The following is a 23,869-nucleotide window of genomic DNA, read 5'->3' on the forward strand; positions in this document are numbered from 1 at the left end:
TTCAGCAGCACAATTAACCTTAACCCATTAACGCACCGATTTAAATACAAAATATTCGGTATGTGTTCAACAAAACAACACATGCCTCTATAAAAAAATTTATTGCCAGATTGCAATTGGAACTGTAGAAAAACACATTTTAGCAGGAGGTCGGTTAAAGTTTTCATATAATACTTACTAAGAATCAAGACTGGCTATGAGCAATGATATTTCTTTAGTAAGCAACAGAAAAAAAATTGGAACAGATTAAAAAGTAGATACGTTATTATTTTTTAAAGAACTTTTTCCTTAAAATATCCTTGGATATACGACCTACTTTTGAATCGAGATCAAAGTCATAAGTAACTACAGGAATATCAACGACAAGGAATCATAATAAATAACGTTATTAACTGATGTTTACAGAACTCCAAGTACAACCGCGTTATCATTTTTTATAATTATTTCTCAGATTACTTTAAAAGATTTATATGCTGTTATAAATATTTACCACGAATAAATTTAAAACTCATGTTAAATTAAAAAAATAAATATATACAGATTAGTTCAGTATTTTTATTTATATAGTTTCAGGGAGCCAAATTTACTGACTTATAAAGGTAATTAATGATACGTTCCCGATCTCATTCTCATCAAACTTCGAAAATTCCTCACAAAGATATCCTTAGCTTATTCGTAACCGTGTGGAATATGGATAAAGATAAACAAACCTTCGATTTACGTATTTCGTACTAATATGTCTTTATTTATAATGGAATACGATTCCACTTAACTACTTATATCCACTTTAATTTTACTTCCAAAGTTCCAATAGTAGATTCGTTGATGATCAAAATGCCGTTTTTTCGAAAACACGTAATAATATCAAAGATTATTCCAGCTCATATACTCAAAAAGGACATAGTCCCCACACGCGGCCGAAAACTAAGTAGTACCTTACAATTCGGGAGACATCACAATATCGCACCGTCGGTCTGATCTGATGAATGAACGAAGAGGGGGATAAGGGAGCCCCTCAAGTTTGGACTAATTTGATTTAATTGTAATTTTTTACTATAACTTAAATTATTCATAAGAACCTTCAAAATAGAATTACTCATTGACCGCCCACGGCCTTAAGGTGTCATTTGATGAAACGAACTATGAAATCATATCCTGAATCACAAAGAAATACAAATTATGTCATCAATACCGAAAACTTTATGACATTCACGAAACTGTTTCTTTGAATGTGATGCACATGTTAATACATCTGATTTTTTAAGTTTATGACTGTCTAGATTATAAAGATATTTGAGGGCCTAGATCAAACCCTGGAGCAACCCTAGCAGCCGGAGCCTGAAATTTGGTGTTTACACTACCGTGATGCTCGTAAAGTGATTTTGGTCCTGCACTTGAGCTCTCTTCGGTTGTTGAATTACCATCCCATCTTCGATCTTGCGATCTTGATAAATTCTGTACGGTTAACTAGTATAGTTGAGGATGACCACCATAGCGATGATGATAACCTCGTTAAGTTGAATAAAATATTGATTTAATACAAAATTTCTAAATTCTTCACATCTGAGATGAAATAAAAGCACAAATTAAACTCGCTTGAACCCGTAATCTTCGATTAAGATTCACGGGTCTAACCACTTAGCCAAAACGGCATCAGCGTAGTATAATTAGCTAACCGCAAATCAAACCTTAAATACAAACGTAAATAAATGTGTTGTCATAACATGATTAATAAAATGCTACCATTTGTAAAATGTTCATTTAACTCAGAGTATTTTGCATGTTCGCACTTCTTAGAATAATGATCGATAAAGCTGGAGCAAGGGTTATCTTGCGGTAGATATTAAATGAATACTGAATAAATTGGCGCTTTATTCCCGTGCAATGTCAGTGCGCGTACGTATTTACAGCAAGGAGGTTTAATTTGTCAACATATTTAATTATTCACAGTAAGTGTACATGTATTGTTTTATTTTACTTCGTAAATTATTTCTATTTGAAATAAATAATATCGGTATATGCAATGTTTTATAAAAATAATTAACTTTTGAGGCTTTTTTTAAATAAATGTTTTTTTTATATATTTTCAAATTCTCAAAATAATAACTGTTATTTATTGTATTCTATTTTTATTGAGGTTTCATTAACATAAAAAAATATAAGATAAATAATAGAATGAGTATTATTTTGTTTTTATTTTTATTCTCAGATCGTTTCTATGTTCTTCAAAATGAGGCTGCTCATTATGATATGCGCCATATGGGCCTTAGCCTATGGTAAACCAGAAATGTACAAAGAAAAAGAAGATTTTCAATTTTCTAGAAGTTCATCGGACGACGGAAGCAAATCAGGCTACTATGGCGCTCAAAGAGGTAATATGGGAGGAAATTATGAAAAAGCTCATAATATGGACTCATTGGCGCAGCATCAAATGAGCACACTTGTGAGACACGTTGATGGCGAACTGGGGGAAGGTGCTAATACAAGGACTGGTAGCGTATTCACATCTGGAAATTCTAGAGGTTTGTATGGATCTGGAAACTACGATCTCACTAACCTTCACGGTAGAAACTTTGAAGAAGGTGTTTCATATGGCGATTCGCGATCTCAGTCATCGCTTTCATCTCAAAATTCTGCACATACCGGAAGCTCATACTCGGCGGCTAACAATGCGAGATACAGTGCTAACCAATTAAGAGCTTCGGGCCTCAGTTCCACTTACCGTCAAGCTGGTTTAGCATCACAGTATGGACAATTTGACAATCAACAAGCAGAAAGTCAGTACAGTGGAGCTAGTAATTATGAACGCGGAAGTCAGGCTGCAAGCAACTACAAATATTATTCTCACGGTGGAAGTCAAGCACGAAGTGAATACGATCAAAGTAGCACCAATTTGAACAGTTTCAGCAACAGTGACGATATCTCTAAAAGCAGACTCATAACAACGCCTGTGAGGGTTTACGTGAGGCCAGGAACTAGGATAGCAATACCAGTTGCGGCTCAAACTTATGACGCTTCGCAAACTTCACTCGTGCATGATCTAAATGCAGTCAACACAGAGGCTGATGTTTTAAGTAATAGCGGTCAGCGAGTTAGTGTTATAAAACCAAAACATTACGAATCATCTTACAATTATCGCAAGGAATGGGAAAAACATGATACTCTACCAGTTACAGTGATGCCTACAGAAAACCCATTCCCTCAAAACAGTGAACTTTATGAGGATACGCAACTATCCCAAGCTGCTGGGCAACGGTATCAAAGTGCTTTAGATTCCTCTAATGTTCAATCAAGTGGCAGTAATAGTGCTTACGCAAGAAACGTCAATAGTGGTTATACTAGTGGGTATAGTGCCAATACTAAATCGGCAGCCGCTAATCGATTACAGTATCAAGCTCAACATCAGAGTTCTGGATCTAGTGCAAATTCTAATTTATATGCACTTGACACGACTAACTCTGACGTAGCAGCAAATTTGAATAATCTAGTAGAAACTACGAATTCTCGACCGAAAAGTTACCAGTCCTCATATTCATATCATAAATCATGGGAAAGGCGTGGTGACCCCTATGTCATTAAGCCAGTTGGAGGTGATTTAAATGGACAAGCATCACAAAGACTTGTAACTGCGACCGCAGATCAAAATTTGTACTCTTCGAGCCTCTACGGAAATCAGTATGGTCAAGCTAAAACCAGTTGTGATGAATTGTGTCATTTACGAAAGCGACGATCCTATAACATAGACTGGGAAAATGTTGATACCACAGGTCAGCAGACACAGAATAAATGGGATGACTTCGAAAATATGGGCCAACAAATTCAAACACAATGGGGTAATTTAGAAGACTTAGGTCAACCAACACAAAACAAATGGGATGATTTCGAAAGTTTAAATCAACATACTCAGAGCGGGTTAGAAGAATTAAGTCAACAGCCTCAAAATCAACTCGGAAACTTAGAAGATTTAGATCAACAAACACAAAATAAATGGGATAACTTAGAAAGTTTAAATCAACATACTCAGAGCGGCTTAGAAGAATTAAGTCAACAGCCTCAAAATCAACTCGGAAACTTAGAAGATTTAGATCAACAAACACAAAATAAATGGGATAACTTAGAAAATTTGAATCAACATACTCAGAGCGGCTTAGAAGAATTAAGTACACAGCCTCAAAATCAACTCAGAAACTTAGAAGATTTAGATCAACAAACACAAAATAAATGGGATAACTTAGAAAGTTTGAATCAACATACTCAGAGCGGCTTAGAAGAATTAAGTCAACAGCCTCAAAATCAACTCGGAAACTTAGAAGATTTAGATCAACAAACACAAAATAAATGGGATAACTTAGAAAATTTGAATCAACATACTCAGAGCGGCTTAGAAGAATTAAGTCAACAGCCTCAAAATCAACTCGGAAACTTAGAAGATTTAGATCAACAAACACAAAATAAATGGGATAACTTAGAAAGTTTGAATCAACATACTCAGAGTGGCTTAGAAGAATTAAGTCAACAAACTCAAAGTCAATTAGATCATTTAAAAGATTTAGGCCAACAGACACTAAACACATGGGATAATTTGGAAAAATTAAATCAACAGTCTCAGAATGGTTTAGAAGGTCAACAATCTCAAAGTCAATGGCACAATTTAGGGAGTTTGGGTCAAGAAAAACAAAATCAATGGAATCATTTTGAAAATTCTGGTCAGCAGACACAGAATCTGTGGGATAAATTTGAACAGTTAACTCCACAAAAACAAGATAAATCAAATGATCAACAAACTTTTAACACATGGAACAGGATCGAAGACCAACAATCAAGTAAGTTTTAATTTTATGATGGGCACAAGCAATCAGTATGTTAAGTTAAATTTAAATATTTAATTGAGAAAAGCATTTAACCTTTTAAAAGTCTGCTTTATGTTGCCATGACTTAATGTTTTAAAATTTTATTAAATCAATATATAATCAATAATATTATAGTAATAATATTGTCTGAAATATGATTCATAATCTAATAACTTATATAATTTTATTCCTTTTTGCATAAATAATAAAGTATACTTTATTAATGTATTAAAATATAGCTGTTACTATTAAATAAACCTCTTAAAGCAGGAAATTTTGAACAATGGGCACATCAATATATGAATAGTGGAGATTTAGATCAATCAATGTTTTATCATTCTATGCAACCCATCTGGAATAAAATTAACAGTTTAGAGGCTCAAAAAAACATTGAAAGTTCTGTGGTAAACCATCAACAAGTCAATTTTAATCAAGAAAGTAATTGGAAAGAATCCAGAGATAATTTTAATCAAGTTGTTACAAGACCGCAGGACCATCCAATGAGTAACACTGAATTAAGTCTATGGGATACAATTGACAAATTAATTAAAGAATCTGATAAAAATAAGGATAACATTAACAATAATCAGTATTTGGATACTAATACATCAAATTTTAAGTGGGTAGATACTCAAAGTACTAGTAATAATTACCATGGCACAAATTATGAGCATGATTTTAAACAATCAATTGAAAAAACAACAGATGAGTCTGTCCAACCAACAGAACCTAATAAAAATATAGAAATTGATTCAAAAGATACAATCACATTGTCAAATAAAACTGAAATAAATAGAAATGGTGTCAGTCCCATAACAACTCATCAAATTAGACCAATTGTTGATGTTGGACGTGGTGATATTGGCCCTGATGATATACCAGTAGTATCAATAGAAACAAGTGGCCAGAGTAATGATGATAAGGTTGAAGATTCTTTAAGCTCCATAAATACAAATAAATTGTACAAAACACAACAAGAGATTGAATCTTTAAGCTTGAAACAGAGTGATGAAAACCAATTTGGTGACAAATTAAATCAAGAACCTATAAATTTAAATGTGATAGGCTTAGATCATCAATTTGAAGTAACTAGCACTTCTACTGCAAAACCAATAGTCAACTACTACAATAGCTATAAAGATAATAATCAATTAATCCACAAAGAATACAATATGCCAAGTTATAAAAGTCCATCAATCACCCACATAGAACCTAAATACGATGATGTACAAATTTCTGAAGTGCAAATACCTGAAGATATTGAGCAACAACATTTTGCACAAACTTTTATTGACATGCAACAGCAACAGCAAATGAGTAATGTGGACAATGTATTAATGGATTTCGGTCAACAGCAACAAGTACAAGTGCCTCTCAGTGAAAATATACAACAAGAATTATATACACCACAAGAAATTGGTAGTTTCGATAATGATTTCCAAAATAAGCATGAACAAGTACAAACTAAGTTTTTTCAAGACAATCAAATCCAAGAATCTTTAAATGAAAATGAAAAAAGTATCCATACTGTTAATAATTTGGAATCAGTTCCTAAAAACAAAGATATGCTAATAGAACAGATTGAACCAACCGAAAAACCTGGTTTTTGGAAATCTGTATGGAGTAAAACTAAAAATGCCAAAGAATCTATTGTTTCATGGTTTAAAAGTTAAGAAATTTTACCAATGACATAATTGATCAATAATGTAAGAAATATAGAATAGTTAAAATTGCAATTTATAGAACATCAACAGAAAAAGAATCATCTTAATATTACGTAATGAATATGTTCAACTAATTTACTTACATCAGGTAACGAATGAAAGTATTTAATGAATGCTTGCTGTTGTACTGAATCTGAAAAGATAGAGAATAATATCATATATATAAATTACTGGTAATTATATTAAAATATATTTATGGAAAATATAAACAAGTTTTATTATATTTTAAAATGTGCAGCAAAATCTAATCACCTACTCACTAACTTTTAAAGATATTATGATGCTGTTTGAATTGTATAACATGTTTTATTTATTTTGTGTATTTGCAGATATATTATGACATATATATTGTATTTTAATATGTTTATTTAATGTTTTTTCTTGCAATTACTTTCGACTCCATTTTTTTCACAAATAATCATCATAATATCAAATCTAAACTTAATATTATAATGTTACAAAGAAACTTTTTTATCACCACAAATTATCACATAATAATTTTATTGATTTTGTAAATATAATTAGAAAATTAAGTTACTTTATGTGATGTTTAAAGCATATACAAATAAGTTATTAAATTATTATCCATCGAAATATTTTCTTAAACTAATGTATTGTTCATTGTTTTACTTTCAAGATAAACATTAGTTTCATGGAGATAAGAGTTTAAACTACCATTTGAACTGATAATTAATATCTTAATTCAATTCTATATAACTATTGTTTAGCATACATTTCTGATTTTTAATGTAAAATACATACATAAAGGAAAAAATATTTTAAAATAAAAATATATATTTACATTTACCTAAATTTAACGCGTGTTTAGGCTGCAGTGACGACATTTCAGTATATTGGTATTCTATTCACTTATTATATAAAAAGTTTTATTAATTATACGATTAATTGTATTTCAAAGCAAGTATAAAAAATTAGCGGTATTTTCAAGTTTGAGTATTTATTGACAGTTGAGGACAGAGTATATTAAAAGTAATACAGATGGAATTTGATAGTAACATCTCGTTGTCATTATGTTAATTGTTGCCTGATTAAAAAATATTGTAAAAAATATTATCACATAAACACTAAACAAAATTCTGCGAGATAAGATTTTAAATATTAATTGGAAAATATTATATAATTATTCATGGAAAATGAAAGATCAATATTGGCTGTATTATAAGAGATATACCTCCTTGCGTAAGATATCTCATTAAAGTTGGTTATGTAACATGTTCAAAATTAATTTTGATCGAATAAAAATGTGATAATGTCTAAAATAAAATGATAAAACTCAGATAATAATGTAACATATTTGAATGAAGTAAGTGTTTTTTTTAATAAAAACGAATTATGAAATAACTGCCTTTTTATTTCAATCCAGATTGGGTCAAAATTACGCAATATTTTCAATTACCATTTAAAGAAGAAATGCACATTTAATTTATTATATTGTAAGATGTATCATGAAAATTTGATAAGAGACAAGTGTAAATTTTTATGTATTTATTTAAATAGTTTCATCTAATGCCGTAAAAAGAAACATAAAAAATAGTAATATATGACACTGACATTTTAAATTGACGTCTTGATGGTTGTGTTGTGTGTACAGTTTGAACCTAATTGGATTTTGTTATATTACATTTTATTTGTGCTTAATATGTTAATTTTTAAATGTGCGCTTATAGTTTTAACTTCGACCTATATTTTATCGTAAGTATATTTCAAGTATTAATGAAGTGCGTTATCCTAAAATTACGAAATAGAAACTATTTGCCGATTTTATTATAAATAAATCAAATTATTGTAATAATGATAAGTATTAACATTTAATATAACTGTTTTGAAGTGTTATTATTGCATCTCAGTGTAAAGTGTACAATTTTACCATGTAATGTATAACATTTACTTATTCTAGCATTTGCCTTTCACTTTTCAGTGTAGTTTTCATTTGTTTTCTTATTTGTGTTAAGAACGTTTTCTCTTTTTTTCAGCCTTTGTTCTCAAGTCGTTAACGAAACAAACTTTTTCGACACTGGCCTTGCATTTATGTATATTGCCAGTGGAGCATTCGGTAAGATTAAAAAAGTTAAAACTTAACACTGTATGTGTATATTATATATTGTATTTCTATATATTTGAAATATATGAATAATATAATTTGTGTTTTTAATATCTATATTTTTATGAAATATTTTGTTGATATAAATTAACTGTAAAATTATATAATTAATATTTTATAGTATAAAATAAGTGTTCTTTAATATTAATAATTTCTTAAGTTGAGGAACAAATTATTTATTTCTCCAAGTTCATTATTTTACTAACAAAAAAAAAAAAAAATAACTAAGTTACTGATAATTAATATAAACCAAAGATTTTTAAATATAATCAAAGTCAGATAAACAATTAAATGTATTTTTTCTTTAACTTATTTCTCTACCTTTATAATCGTAAAATAATACATTAATTTGTATGAAACTACAGTAATTTAAAAATCTTTGGGTTGAAAATATTTTAAGTTAATTGATTATAAATAATAACTTGGTGATAGCTTAATTTTTTTTTTATGTCATAAATTGTGTTAAATTACGTATTCATATCAAGCCAACTAAACATTAACTTGCCTATAAATATTGTTTATAAAAAAGACATACAAGATAGGTATGTTATTTAAAATACAGAGACAGCATATCTTTACCTAATCTAAACAGTATTTGTAGGTAAAAGTATATCATTATTAAATAAAATTTATGTATGTAACATTTGTATGTGCTAACAAATAATTTTTTCAGCTGGCAAAATCATATATGACAGATACCAGCAAATTCATATACTAGGATCATTAACCCCCAATCCGAATGTGACTTCCTTTGCCAATAGGATTGCTTGTTTCTCAGCTTCATTCCTGTCTCTGGGCTTCCTGGTCTACTTCTTTTTATTTCTATTCAAGGTAAGGGTCAATGTGATGTTTTAATTGTTGAATCTAAATAAATTAAATGTTGTTTTTAGTTTCACATGTTCCGGTTTGAAGGATTATTTATATAATGTGATTGTAGTGAGTGAGGCACAAGGGACTTAACATCTTAGCTCCCAGATTGGTGGTGCATTGGTGCGAAGTAAGGATTGGTTAATATGTCGACACTGGCCACTTACAGCATCAATCTCTACGCGAGGTAGTGACCACTTGCCATCATGTGGCACATTCCATCTGCAATTTTATTACTTTCAAATTAAAAATTCAATCAATACAAAATATATTATCTGTGTTCAAAAACTAGTATGTTAATACTAAACTTATTTATAATCTAATTTCCATCAGCATGACTAACATGATTTCATAACTAATATAAAGACGAACAGCTGTCACAGCATCACAATGAAGTGGTTAAAAAATAAATTGGGTATAGTTTTCTTTTTTTTTTTTAATACAGCCTGATGGTGTAAGGAGTGTTGTTAGTAACCACTTAACATATCACGGGGTCTAAAATACTTAAAAAAAGATACATATTGATCAGCCATCTAACTATCTAATTAATGGTCAGATACGGGGTTTTACACAATGATACAGGTTATACACAAATTATATAAAATATTTTTATATAATTTGTGTACGTCGTTGTAATGTATGGCCGAAACGTTAGCGAAAACTTCGGCACTTGGGGCGAAGTCAAAGTAACTTCGCTCCGATGTCGGTAAGCTTTCGCTCATCAAATGTGTGTATAATTTCAATATCGGTAACGTTAATACAGCAGTTTTTTCCGTACGAGTATTATAGCGACGAGTGCGACTCAGTAATTACTGTATTAAAAACATCATACCGTACGAACCGCGTACTTTTTACATTTCAATATATCTTGTGTTATCTCTAAAACTACCGATCCAATACGAAAAAATTTCGGCGGCATTTTTATTTACACGTCTCGTTGAAAAAAAATATGTTGCTTATTACAATATGAGACATATATAATTTATAATCTTTGTTACTTTTGGCAAATGTTCTGAATAAATGTGCAATAATATTGTATGATACGAAATTTTATGTATATGTTTTAGTTTGTGACAATTTTCTTTTACGTAATATTAATATAATGAATTAAGTTAAATTTCGATTTTAAGAAGATTAGTATTTTTTTATGTGAGAATGAACAAACATATAAAATCTATTTTTATAATATTTTTATAACAAGTGTTAACAATTTCATCATGTTTCAACAAATAAATATATTTTCTTTATGAATCTCTGCATTCGGTTGTGCACTAAAATAATATATATATTTAGCGTTACTACTTGCATCAAATCTCTGGAATTTAGGTTAATACTTATTGCTTTTGCAACCAACGGCTAACCACAACATTACCTGTTGTCAGGTGCTCTCAATATTCTCGTTGCGCGGAATACTTGTTACATCGTGATCTATGAAACAGGGGTCATCAACCTTTTTCTATTTAAGGAAGCAATTAGAATTAGGAGGTTAAAAATAAGTTGATTATGGAAAAGGTAAAAACAACTCGTATCACACGAAGATCATAATACACCCCATAGACAAACTCCGAATGGTTTCGTTTAATATATTTTTAAACTACTATCTAACATTTAGTTTTATAATAGTCATTTAATTTTGAAAGAGTTTTATTGTGCGTTTAGTTTACTCGCGTAATAGTTGAAGTGAAGTTTGACAGCCGCTGCCTAGCGTTACTATCACTTATTTTAATGACCAGTCAGAGATGAAGAAACACAAGTTGAAATCATTTTATGATTTATATTTTAGATGTAAAAAGTATTAAAAAATTTTTTGTGCTCTAAAGCGCAACAACAAACTGCGAGTGTTTAAGTTTAATACTTATATTTAACATATTAGTGTAGGTATCATTTTCGTTTAAAATTGTTATTTTATATTTGCCAAAAAATTACACTCAACACTGTTGTAATTTTCTCACTATATTAAATATAAAAAATATAATAATAATAGCAGTACATATATAAAGAAATATTATAAGTGTACGAAGTTTTGGTTCATTCTTACTATCATGTTAGGACCATCAAAAACAAAACTTGTAACTTATATATTATGTATGTAAGAGATGTTACCGTCTCGTATCGCTAAATGTAATTTCGCTAAATATAGCGATTTTCACGGGAAAATTGCTCTTAGAAGTAAAAGTGACTTTAGGTGCAAGCGATCCGGGTAGTCGTATCCTCCGATAGTTCAAAATGCTTGCGATATTGAATCTGAACCGTTCATTACAGAAGTGACATCACGGGAAGCCCGGCGGATGTGAAACATCGAGATTTATGTTTGTAGATAGTTGAAGAAAACGAATATATAAATATGGAGTAAAATAAATTAAAATGGACTCTCCATTTTATATCCGTGATAATATATATATTTTTTCTACATAATAAGAAAATGTAGATAACTTCTATTATTTGCGCCACAAGCAACAAGGGAGAGGGTGTCGGTATAATGGAGCGTCAAGCCGTTTGCTGTCACGGCTAATGAGTCGGTCTTACGCCCAAGGAGTGCCGATTATTGATTTACATTAAAAAAATATAATCTAGCCTAATGATTTTGCTTAGAAAAATACTCCCATGCCTCGTTTTTCAGAGGAGTTTTTGACCCCTTTAAAAGGAATATCCATAAAGATATGAAAAGTTTTGAATTCAAATCATCGTTTAGTTTACCGTCTCACAATCTATCTTAGAAGATGATATTTTTCCAATTAACAAATGCATTTTTTAAATTAGTACCCGTACAGATCCGGAGAACAATACCTACTACTAATGTACTAACTATCATATATAATATAAATTATAAAAGATAATTGAGTGTACATTATTTATATTAATAATGATTTATATTTCTCATTATGACTGCTTGACTCATTTTTAGAATTTCTACTCGCGATTCCAAGTAGAGCGCGAGGGTTTCTCGCTTGACTGATAATCTTTCTTCTTATTAATGTTTACATATGTGAAGGCTTCTTCGTAATAAGTAGATTATAATATAAGCGCTTGGAATTTATAATTAATATTTTAATAAATAACTCTACCGTTTCTGGTCATTGGTTCCAACTAAATGGCTTCGCTAGGAAGCCCCTTGTCGTGGGTCCGGAAATACGCACGACGCGACGTAGACAAAAACGACCAGTTGCGATAAACCGGACTGCCTATAAATATTTGTCATGAGTCTATTTGGATCGAAACCGTAATTGCTAACACACATCCATTAGAGGTTAGTCATGTATTAAACAGGAGGAGAGATGAATTGTCGTGATTCTATCGACCTTGTGATTTTGGACTTAACGTGATTGTATTTATGAATAACCATGCATACTTTTTACTGATACTTTTCGTTTAAAACTTTGTAGACAGTATAAATAGGATTTTAAATGAGTGAAATTGCCGAGAACCCTGAAGTTCTGCAAGCGCCTCCGATGTTTTATCGATTAAGTTTTTTTGATAGTCATTAAGGTAATGACTGAAACTACAATTAGATAAAGATTTCAGTTTTAATAATCATTGCAGTAGTTTAATATTATTTTTGATGAATTTATAAGTAACTAGCCGACTTAGCTTCGCACGGGCATGATAAGGGTCTTTAGCTTATTCCAATGGGATTAGGAAAAAAAATAAACAAACCTTAGATTTACGTATTTCATGCGATTGGCTAAAAACTCAGCTATATTGTGCACTACTAAGAGCTTATGATTAATATATCTTTATTTATATTGTAACACTAGTACACTTAACTACTTATTTCCACTTTAATTTTTTCCGATAACAGTTTCATCGACGATCGATTTTTTCGCAAAGCCATCGTGAATATCGTAGATTAATCAAGCCCTTGACCGACGATATCGCGTCAAATTGCTGTCAAATGTTGTTTATTTGGCTTTTTTCCTCATATGGTTGGAATAAAGTATACGTTAAAAGCAATTCAACATATACACGTATTGAATAACAAACATACGTTTGTACTTTAACATCATTTGATGAACTCACTAAAGTTAGGATCTCACAGTCGGGACAATGATTTAGTAGTATAGAAGAAAAACATACACACATATATTTTTATCTATAGAGAAATAGGAATTTTATTTACGTCTCGATCGCAGCATTACAGTACTGTAAAGTTGGAACCACACTATAAGGTCGATTACGGTTCGTCCTCGGTCCGATCTCGGTCTGGTATAATACATACGAAAAAAATTATCAAAATCTCTCCGACCCTTTATTTTTAGTAAGCTATTAAATTGTCACCAACAATAAAAATGAGCAGAATAAATGCTTTATCATTTGAATGAAACTGTTTTAAATAATAGATATATCTAGATCACTTTATTCAATAATTTGCAATATTTGTCTTGCACGCAGTAACAGGTGAAGTTAAATTAATCTTTCAACGCTAATAGTCAAATTTTAAAGTACCACTTAGATAAATTAATCGTTTTTTACTATCACTGAAAACGGTTAACAAGACCTATTTTGAAGATAGTTCATTATTTCGGTTCAATACACTCTCTGGTTCATTCTTATAGAGTTCCGTTATCGAGTCAGAAGACTTATTATTAATCGATCGGATGGGATATAAAAAAAAAAAATACAAAACTAGGATTATTTTTATTATACTTGGAAAATAAATTTGGTTTTGTTATCAATTTATTTCGAGATGACGCAATGTATAGAACACAATATTTTTATGGCGTTTTAATCATTCAATTCATTCATTCATATATCAAGCTCGGATTTACTTCGTGCTCGGAGATGAAGGAAATCATCATGATGTGTCTGATGACATTTTGCCACGTGTATGGGTATACGGTGCAGCTGTAACGTTATACGAATTAGCGACGATCATTATCGTTAAATGTACTATAATTTTTCTGACAATGCTTATATTATAATATTTATGGCAATAATTATAACAATGAATTATTGGAATTTCATTATTTATGTATTAGTTGTTTGTGATTTGTTCATATGTCATGCCGTTCTCTAACGTTCTTGCCTGGAAGAGATCGCTGTCTCAGCTATAATGCCGTCTAATGTACATACATCAACCTTGTCTGTATCCCATATCTAAGTTTCATCATCGTAATAAAAAAGAAATAATTTTATTGTATTGAATAAACCAAATTTAAAATCCACATGGTAATGAAAGATTCAATTTAAAAATTCGAGCCATACAGCAGTCGCGGACATACTCTAACAACGCTCCTCGGTAATAAGCTCCTACACAATACATCCTCTCGCAAAATTAATCGGTGCCATCTGTTGGTCAATTCTAGCACTGCGCCTTCATTGGTCAAATCAAATAGCGCGGGCTTCCTGTCGTATTACCGTTACAAACTTCCGTCCCCTTTTACGAATCGACTTCCACACATTGCAGTAGAGCGAGAAGAAAGATGTTGTACATCAAAAAACTTCATCGAGATCAATGAATACAAATAGAGTAAATCTCAAACCAAAATCAGTTTTAATTTTTTTGTAATAATTTATGTTTTTGCGTTTCAGGTAGATGAACAATGTCTAACAGCATTGAATATATTTATATGTGGGTTCGGAACTTTGTACATGTGGGTACAGGTTGGTAATTTTTCTGTAATATAGTTCGAGAAATAATTATTAATATAGACCATCCTACGTGACATTGGCGAAATAATCTGTGCCTTGTGGCACAACTAAAAGTCATTAAACTAAGAATTGAATTGAATTGAATTAATATAGAATTTTGGATTATCTTTTGGTTTTTTTATTTCAGTGTATCATAACGACATATATTTGTACATTATTTTATGATAGAAGGTTGACAGTAGTACGGCAATGCCTTGCAAACGTGAGCTTCCCTGTTCTAGTTTTAATGGCAATTTTTGGTACGGTCTCTTCATTTTTGCCTGAAGGTAAGTAAAACTTAATAAACGCAATAATTTAGTTTTTGACTATTTGATAAAATATATATTAATTCGTTTAAAGTCAATTAAATTCTATTCATTAGGAATGGTTCTGAATTAAATCGTTTCAACGTTAAAAGATAAAGAAATAGAATAAAGTATTATGAAGGCTATAATTCAGCACTGTATAAGATCTTAAAATTCTCATGAATAGCTTACTAAAGTTGTATAAGCGTTGTAAATTTAATTGTATATAGTTGACTATGCTATACTATTCCGTTTGAGAAAGTAATCTAAAGAAAAAACTAATATGTAGATTTTGCAAATTCAATTAATAACGGCTCTCGAAAGTAAACTAGAATCTACACTTAATCTCAAGTCATGGGTGTAGCAGTGGTAGTCGACGACGACGATCCCATCAAAAACATTCCCAAGGAATGTTAGTACCGAGCACGCAGCTGATCGTCAAGTCTAAATTTTTCTTTGCTTTGACCAAAAATATATATATAATTATTAGAAGCAAATAATTATAATTATAAATTTAATAGTATAATTAGTTAAAAATTTTTTTCTAATAATTTCAATTAAAACGTGCTCTGGTTTTTTATTCCAGATGGTTCCAAAGGCGTCTACGTATGTCACGTCGTTAGTTCTCTGTGTAGTTATATTTTGGCGGGAATATTCTGCATATTTTTACTGTCATTCGAAAGAGACTATGAATATTTTTCAGAGGTAAGATTACAATTGACTAGCTTAAAATAATACTACACTTAATTAAAGTATATTACTGTATAATAGAAATTGTATTTATGATTCATTGATACGTTTAAAGTTTTGGTTGTGTGTCCATTTTGTACAAATCTCTTCGTCTGTCTACGTTATCTGTCACCGAGTTATTCATCTCATTGAATGCGAGGTGATGACCAAAATATTGTACATAATAAATTAAAGTTTTGCTTATTGTTTTTGATTGGATAAACTTGCATTATTTGTAATCAACGTCTTCCAAGAAGCTAGACTAGTTCGAAGTCCAGCGAAGATCTGCTGATGTTCAGTAATAATACATAATATAAAACGCCAAAAGTATTGAAGTAGAATTTAAAAAGCTTTTTTTTTTTAATTTTACTTTAATACGGGCAACAGTGAGCCCGCGGATGATGTTAGATTAAATAATATAAATAAAGACAAATTATAAAACAATCCGCCTTAATTTACATAATGTGCTACTTATACATGTCATGTCATGTAACAATGTCAGATTGTTTTAAAATGTTTTTTTTTTTATCTTAGCTTTCTTAGTAGGCCAGTAGTGTGCATTTATAATATCTCAAAGTAAAACAAAGTTATATAAATGTAAGAGTTTATGCAAGAACATGCTTGGTTCTTGTTTTCTTACGCCTACGATAAGAATCGTTAGGGTTCACACTTTCACTAGTAACATTGTTATTTACCGAACCGTGAAAGCTAAGAACATTTCAATGTTACAAAATCGAAGCCTTAATCGTGGTAGGGCTCCGTCTAGGTAGGCTATCACATATTCCATAGCCAAACAGCAATATTTTGTATTGTTGTGTTCCGGAATCAAGGGTGAATTAGTCAGTGCAACTACAGGCACAAGGGAGATCACTTCTTAGTTCCCAAGGTTGATGGCACATTGGCAATGTAAGGAATGGTTAACATTTCTAACAGTGCCATTGCGTATGGATGGTTGTGCCCACTTACCATCAGATCATTCACAAGATTGTTTCTATGCAGTACAATAAATAAATATTATTTAAAAAATAATTGCAGGATAAATTCTGATATATTGTCCGCTTTTGTTACAGGGGTTAAGATCCGATCTGTTACTCGATGACGCCTGTTCGTTGAACAATGCGTCACTCTCCGACACCGACAGCATATTTGGGACGCAAGAGCTCATATCGAACTCGATAGTTATAAAAGGGAGCATTACTTGCGGTAAGGTCTCCTGACCCGAGGCCGTGCCCGGTCCGGGCACGGTACAGCAGCATACTTCAAACTATGCTCCATCCAAAAGCTATGGAAGTTTTGATAGCACTAAAGTAGATGTTAAAAGTAACATAGTAAACAATAATCTCGATCATATCTCACCAATTAGAGATAGTGTCATAGATAACGACAGTGGTATGTCGTCAGGTGAAAACGACGATTCCATGAGATACGTTTATAATCGTAACAGAAACGTTAGTGATAGTTTAAGATCAGCCGTAGCGGATAATGTAGTAACAAAGTGCCTAACCAATAGTAATCGTTGTGCTGTGCTCTGGAATGAGATTCCAAGTTGTTCAAATGTTAATAATAATAACGTCCTCAAAGCGCAGGGCTCGTTCAGGTCGCACTTGGCCGAGTCCGACGAAGTGGACGGCGTTGAAGATAACTTAATCGATTCGGATTTCATTGTGATAAATGTATCGTGTGATGTTAACGATGTTTGTGATTCGAGGAAGTGCGAGTCTGTTGTTGGTACAAATGTTTATAGCATCGATTGTGATAATTCAAGGATTCTTAATTTAGATTCGAACCGCAGTTTAGTTCCTGTTTCTAACAACGAAATCGTTAAATCCGAGAGTCAGAAGTTAGTAAGTCTGTCTCTGTCGATACTCCTGGCGGCTCTGCTGCAAGCGATGCGCTGTTTCGCCCAATTCTTAGAAGACATCGTTACTCCTCAGAGATTATAGAATAATTGTGTTCCGATAATATTTTTGTGCAGTATTGTATTCGCTAGTTATAAGAATGATTACTATTATTTTTATTATAATACAAATGTCAATAATATATTTAACTATCCTCTTTTAATCGTTGTTTCATTTTGTACATTCACGTTTGTGATACGTGTTGTTCATTTTTAATATTTCATGTTCTGGCCGCGATCATTCCACTATTGACAGAGTTCTGTCTGTCGTGGTCACGAAATGACAGTATTGCGATGAAGTTTTATATATTACAAGGTACCCGCCCCGGCTTCACGCAGGTGCAATTATTTACGAGTCTAAACGATCATTAAAAAGAACAAATATAAAAAGATTTTTATCAGTTAATGAAAGTTGAAATTCTTGGCTTTGGCGTGTATTGTACATAACCCTTACTCTTGAATAATTATATTTATTGATGAAAACCGCATTAAAATCAGCTGCGTAGTTTAAAAATCTAAGTTTAAAGCCGGCGGGAAACGACTGTATACTATGTAGAGCCTAATAACAAACAGCCGCCATTGGAATCCTGTCTGTGTATTAGTACCAATTGTCAGCACTGTAAAAGCCTCTGAAAAATTCCATATCCGTATATATACATGAATGCATATGTGTTGGATAAACAGTGTCGAGGTCTGGACACAATGGCTACAACTCTGTTGAAATATTGGGAAAAATAACAAAAATGATTATGTTAAGGCCCGAATATGTTCTATTAAACTGTCCTAGTTTTGAAAGGAAAATCAAAGATTCTTCATAATAATTTAATAAATAATACCGAACGTTACACAAATGAGGCTACTATACACACACAAGAAATAAATTATGAGGTTAAATAGGTCATTGGTACACTAAACGAATTATTTTCTATTTATTGTCTCAACTTTATTCCACTAGTGGTTTATAACGAAGCTTCATTGATCACTGTTATCAGTCTGTTGTTTGTATTATGGCACTTTTTCTTCCATTTGATTGAATTTCTGTGATGTTCGGGTGAATTATTCTGGTTCTCCTGATTAGTGGAGGGCTGCGGGGAGTTTGAGTTAGCGACGACGATCGACCATCGCCGTCCCCGTCGTTCGTTCAAGTTAGGAATCTCTGCGATTAGATTGTTCTCGTATTCACTCAGCATCAAGTAGTTCTCCACCTGTAAAATTGTAAATATGCTATGTACGATTTGTTTAATAATGGGTAATATTAGAATTTTTAAATAAAAAATATATACATATTAGAATATTGTTCTTTTTTTTGATCGCGTTTGTTTTAGAAACTTTCTCTCTGTACTGAACAATATTCTTGCTTTATATAGGCAACTTGTATTCGGAATTGTATTCGTAGGTACTTATGATTAAAAAAAATACAAGCGTAATATTTGATCTGTGGTAGGACTTTGCGTAGCCTACCACGGAGGATTTGGTACGCTCTCAGTAGATCTCTCATTATTCTAATGCAGATCATCGATACTTGTATTTTTATTGCATTTAGAACAGTGAGAGAATCTGACAAAGAGGATTTGTAATGCTTGCAGTGATATGAATAGCCAGTGTGACTATATACCAAACAGATAACTTTAAGTCTAGAAAAATTAAATTAAAAACAAATCTACTTATACTCTATTCCAATCATAAGAGGAGAAAAGCCTAATAAACAACGGTTGACAGCTAATTGACGCGATATCATTGGTCGAGAGCTTGATTAATCTGTAATATTCACTATGGATTTGCTCTTTGAACTATGATGTATTATAAATAAAGATATATTAATTATTTATTCTTACTAGTGCACAATATAGTTATTTACTTATTATTAGTGAGCTATAAGAAAATCGCCTGAAATATGTGAATCTAAGGTTTGTTTATCTTTTTTCCTACTTCCATTGGAATATGCTGTACTTTTACATATATAAACATTTTAAATTAAAACGTTTGATTACCTTATTACAACTAGTAATACAATCTCCCCCACAATCCAATTCCTCTAGTAGGTGTTCCGGTATGTCTAGATCTAAATCTAAATCTAATCCTCCTTCTTCACTGATGCACGTCAGTTCTGGAGGGAGATTGGGAGGGGGGGATCCAAGGCTGCCAGGGCCGATGCTGTCTAGTAATAAATCTCGGCCAGCTCTGCCTGGTGCTACTAGTTCTGCTCCTAGAACTTCACACAAATAAATACAGATGGGGGTTAGAAAAAAAATAGTGTTTTATTATGTTGGTAATTTTAAGGTTTAATTCTTTCTCAAGTTCTTGTGAATTGCAATGTTTATAAATGGATTGTTATGTATGTCTAAAATTTTTAAAACTGTACTCTAGTTGTATTTTTACGATTGAAACTAGATCCATAATCACATTCTAGTTTAATTGCAACATTATATATATATATGTATTATGGTATAAATAATTTACAAATGGAATATGTAATTTAGTTTTTCCAATGTTGGGTAAAAATGGTAATAAATAATTGTTACAGAAAGTGAAAAAACTACGTATGTGCGAATGTTTGTGTGTGTGTATGTGTGCGTGTGTGCGAATGTGTGTATATTTGTTAAGAAGTAACATGACATTTCTGTATAAATCAAGTGTTTGTGTTACCTAATGCAGTTGCAGCCCCGGTAGCGGTGCGCGGCTCGCGATCGCGGTTGCGCGACGTTGCTGTCGACTCGCACCCAACCGTACCGCCATTTTCTCTGAAGAAATAATACAATGATATATGGTATATAATAAAATGTTTAAAAAGTCGAGATATTTCAGTGGTTAGAACACGGAAATCTTAACAGTTTGCGGACTTAAACTCAAGCAGCATGGTGGAACATGCTTCAAAACTTCTTGTTCAAAGATGGACGGGGTTTAGCCTAGTAGTTGGATATTTTCTGGCTGTTCATTTTTTATAAAATATTTAAATTGATATCTAACCATTATCATTGATTGAACATGAAAGTCATAATATGTTGGGTAAGATTTATTTGGTACCCTTGTTATTTATATATGAATAAATCTTTGATGACTTGAAAACAAAAAATTGTACCTTCCAAAAACCTGCATTAAAAATGTTTTGCATCTTATTGAAATATATCGAAATAGTTTTAAAAACTTGCGTCGAATTGCTTTATGCGTTTGAATGGCAAAATACGATAGGGTATAACAGGCGAGGGACTTCTAAGATTTCATTTCCATTACTAGCTGCTCATTGATAGTGTTGGAATAGTTAATATTAGGTCCTTACGTATGAAATTGCCGTTTTGTATGGGAGGAATGTAAAGTAAATTTTCTTTTTGTAAAATATATTATAATTTAATATGCACCGTTGTTATCTATGCACTTTTGCCACCTCATAGGTTTATATGTTTATAGTTCATTGCTCCCTTTACTAAAAAAACCACGAGGCGAGAATCAAAAAACTCTTTGAAGGTGGTTTAGACTGCCGCATCGGAGATGTTTTTTTTTTCTTGTAAAAAGTTGTTCAAATTCCAGAAAAACTTATAATCTCTTGGAGCAAGGTCCGGGGAGTACGGCGGATGTCGCAGACATTCCAATTGTAGCTCATCCAACTTAGTGGTTGTATGTAGTGTGTGGTCTCGCGTTGTCGTGAAGCAGCAGTGGCCTAGAGTGATTGACCAATCTCAATTGTTTAGCAACTAGTTGTACCTTTATGGTTTGCAGTTGCTGACAATTGATGTTTCGTTTGGCCAGATTTTAGAAAGCTGTAGCGAACGACACCGGCGCTAGTCCACCAAACAATCATAAGTAAGACTGCGTCAATTTTCGATTAGGGCAGGATTTGGCTGGGTCTCCAGGGATCAGCCATTGCAACGAGCTCTTCCGATTATCGTACAGTATCCACTTTTCATCACATGATTCGATTTAAAATCCCTTCATTATTGTGTCGCTTGAACAAAGTGACACAGCAGTCGATGCGTGATTGCAAGCTCGATTCATTCAATTCATGAGGTACCCATCGAACTCGTACTCGTAAATATACCGATATTTCATGTTTACTATTGTGCAGTAATAAGCGACGCCAAAGAATAAAATAATGAGGAAAAAAACAAATGCATGACTGTTTTCAAAAATCAAATGTACCAGCTAAATGAATTTATAAATTTGAATTGGGAATTCTTAACCAAAGCGGAGATATTTCAGATCAAAGTGGCCAGTACGACAAAACCCTAATTTCATATGTTAGGACCTATTATATCAGTGCTTATTGAAAGTTATTATTATGAACCACCAGGAGTACCATTTGACCATCTTATTATAAATTAAGTGATATAATTTGTGCATGTAGTTAAACATACTTGGTGTGTTTGTTAGCGACGCTGCGACGGTGCAGGTCGATGCAGAAAAGCGACAGGGAACCGATCAGCGAGCACGTTGAGCTGAAGTAATAGCCGGCTTTGCCACCGCAACCCACATTTATATACCCTGGTTAAAAATAAAGATTACAATCATCATTATACGTACATATAAAAAAGCTATTGTTCATAAACAATGTTTTGTTAAAATTCTAGAGAATTCTAAATCGACTGAATTAAAGATTTGTACTGTTTTTGGACGTGCGGAAAGATTTCCGTATTTTCAGAAAATCATCTACATACAAAAGGCGGTGCGAGAGTCGTATCGGATATATTAAATACAAAAAAAAAAGTAATATAATATGCTTTTAAGTGTCAATCAGTTTGATTTTACTTGTTGTTAATATTATTGGTGTTGATATGATGTGACTTCTCACTTGTATGGTAATGAAAAGAAAATTGCGAAAATAGAATCGGTTTATAAATAGAGTTCAATGGTCCTTGTCATACCTGATAGTGGCACCCCAATAGCGATTGGCACGGCCTGTGAGCATTGCACAAAACCCCATGTGCGTGCGAAGTTTCGGGAACGTACTCGTTCGTACGTATACATTTTTAGTGAATAGTGGTACCCGCCGCAAAAAATACCTGCATATTTATACATTTTTATGTTGAAAACAGTTCAATTGAAAATATGAAATTAAAATTAAGGTGCAAAAGAAAGGCTAATAAACTAACCGTAGACCCAAGCAAACATCACGTATCCTCTATACGAGCCTTCAACAGCCGTTAGCGCCATAGTGGCTAACGCACACACAAACACTGCAGCTTGGGTGAGGTACTGTCTAGCTATACGGCACTCGGCTGAGTTTTGCCGCACTAACAGACCAAACGCCGCACATCCGACTGCCCATGCTAAACCGAGGTATGCTTGGAGTAGCTCCGCTGTGTCGCCTAATCCTAAAAGTATATTATATATTAAAAAATATAACCATAACCAAAAAGGATTAATGTGGCTGACTGATAAAATAAATGGTTAATTACTAACCTTCTTCTTCGGCGTGATAAGCGAGATAAAATATCGGTGTGTTGATCCCAAACGCTGATATTCCAGTCGACATTAGTAAGATTCTCACAGTTTTAGACCGTAGAGTAGAGAAGTCGAAGAAAGGTTGCCTGTCGTCCGTTTTATTTCTATCCTTCATTTTCCGTTTAATTTTGTTTTGGTTCTTAAGATGTAGTATGGCACGTCGTTGTGGGTGGTACAATGAGGCGGAGCGGTAAAATGTTCCGAGTATGAAAGTAACAAAAACGACTCCTGTAACCGCTTGTAGGCCCAATCGCCAACCGATAGCTCTGAAATAAGTTATGGCGTTAAAGTGTCTAGTGGTTAGTCCAAAA

The 23,869-nt window shown here is 32.3% G+C and overlaps 3 protein-coding genes across 6 annotated transcripts in view; 2 read left to right on the forward strand and 1 right to left on the reverse strand.

The window, feature by feature from the left end:
• Positions 1 to 6,594, forward strand: part of LOC113396173 (protein PF3D7_1417600-like) — a 580,968-nt gene extending 574,374 nt beyond the window's left edge. The window contains exons 1-3 of one of the 2 annotated variants that reach the window (XM_064216187.1): positions 1,743 to 1,949; positions 2,210 to 4,823; positions 5,118 to 6,594. In XM_064216187.1, coding sequence (XP_064072257.1) covers positions 2,219 to 4,823; positions 5,118 to 6,523 — 4,011 coding nt within the window. In that variant the 5' untranslated portion in view covers positions 1,743 to 1,949; positions 2,210 to 2,218 and the 3' untranslated portion in view covers positions 6,524 to 6,594. Of the gene's footprint in view, positions 1 to 1,742; positions 1,950 to 2,209; positions 4,824 to 5,117 lie in introns of those variants that run through there. The other variant, XM_064216188.1, reaches the window with a different exon arrangement.
• Positions 6,595 to 8,147: 1,553 nt separating this feature from the next.
• On the forward strand, positions 8,148 to 18,286 carry LOC113396212 (uncharacterized). Its single transcript, XM_026634072.2, has 7 exons — positions 8,148 to 8,287; positions 8,569 to 8,648; positions 9,370 to 9,527; positions 15,093 to 15,164; positions 15,340 to 15,478; positions 16,083 to 16,201; positions 17,296 to 18,286. The coding sequence occupies exons 1-7, from the start codon at positions 8,166 to 8,168 to the stop codon at positions 17,440 to 17,442; spliced, it is 837 nt and encodes a 278-aa protein (XP_026489857.1). The 5' UTR covers positions 8,148 to 8,165; the 3' UTR covers positions 17,443 to 18,286.
• Positions 18,287 to 18,930: 644 nt separating this feature from the next.
• The window catches only part of LOC113396176 (monocarboxylate transporter 2-like), a 129,536-nt gene continuing 124,597 nt past the window's right edge, over positions 18,931 to 23,869 (reverse strand). For all 3 annotated transcript variants that reach the window (XM_026634008.2, XM_026634010.2, XM_026634009.2), the window contains 7 exons: positions 23,517 to 23,824; positions 23,207 to 23,428; positions 22,979 to 23,116; positions 22,472 to 22,598; positions 20,769 to 20,863; positions 20,114 to 20,334; positions 18,931 to 19,327 (listed from right to left, as the gene is read on the reverse strand). In XM_026634008.2, the coding sequence (XP_026489793.1) occupies positions 19,082 to 19,327; positions 20,114 to 20,334; positions 20,769 to 20,863; positions 22,472 to 22,598; positions 22,979 to 23,116; positions 23,207 to 23,428; positions 23,517 to 23,824 (1,357 nt within the window). In that variant the 3' untranslated portion in view covers positions 18,931 to 19,081. The remainder of the gene's footprint in view (positions 19,328 to 20,113; positions 20,335 to 20,768; positions 20,864 to 22,471; positions 22,599 to 22,978; positions 23,117 to 23,206; positions 23,429 to 23,516; positions 23,825 to 23,869) is intronic.

Source organism: Vanessa tameamea, chromosome 11 (genome assembly GCF_037043105.1).
Source record: "Vanessa tameamea isolate UH-Manoa-2023 chromosome 11, ilVanTame1 primary haplotype, whole genome shotgun sequence".
Lineage (NCBI taxonomy): Eukaryota > Metazoa > Arthropoda > Insecta > Lepidoptera > Nymphalidae > Vanessa > Vanessa tameamea.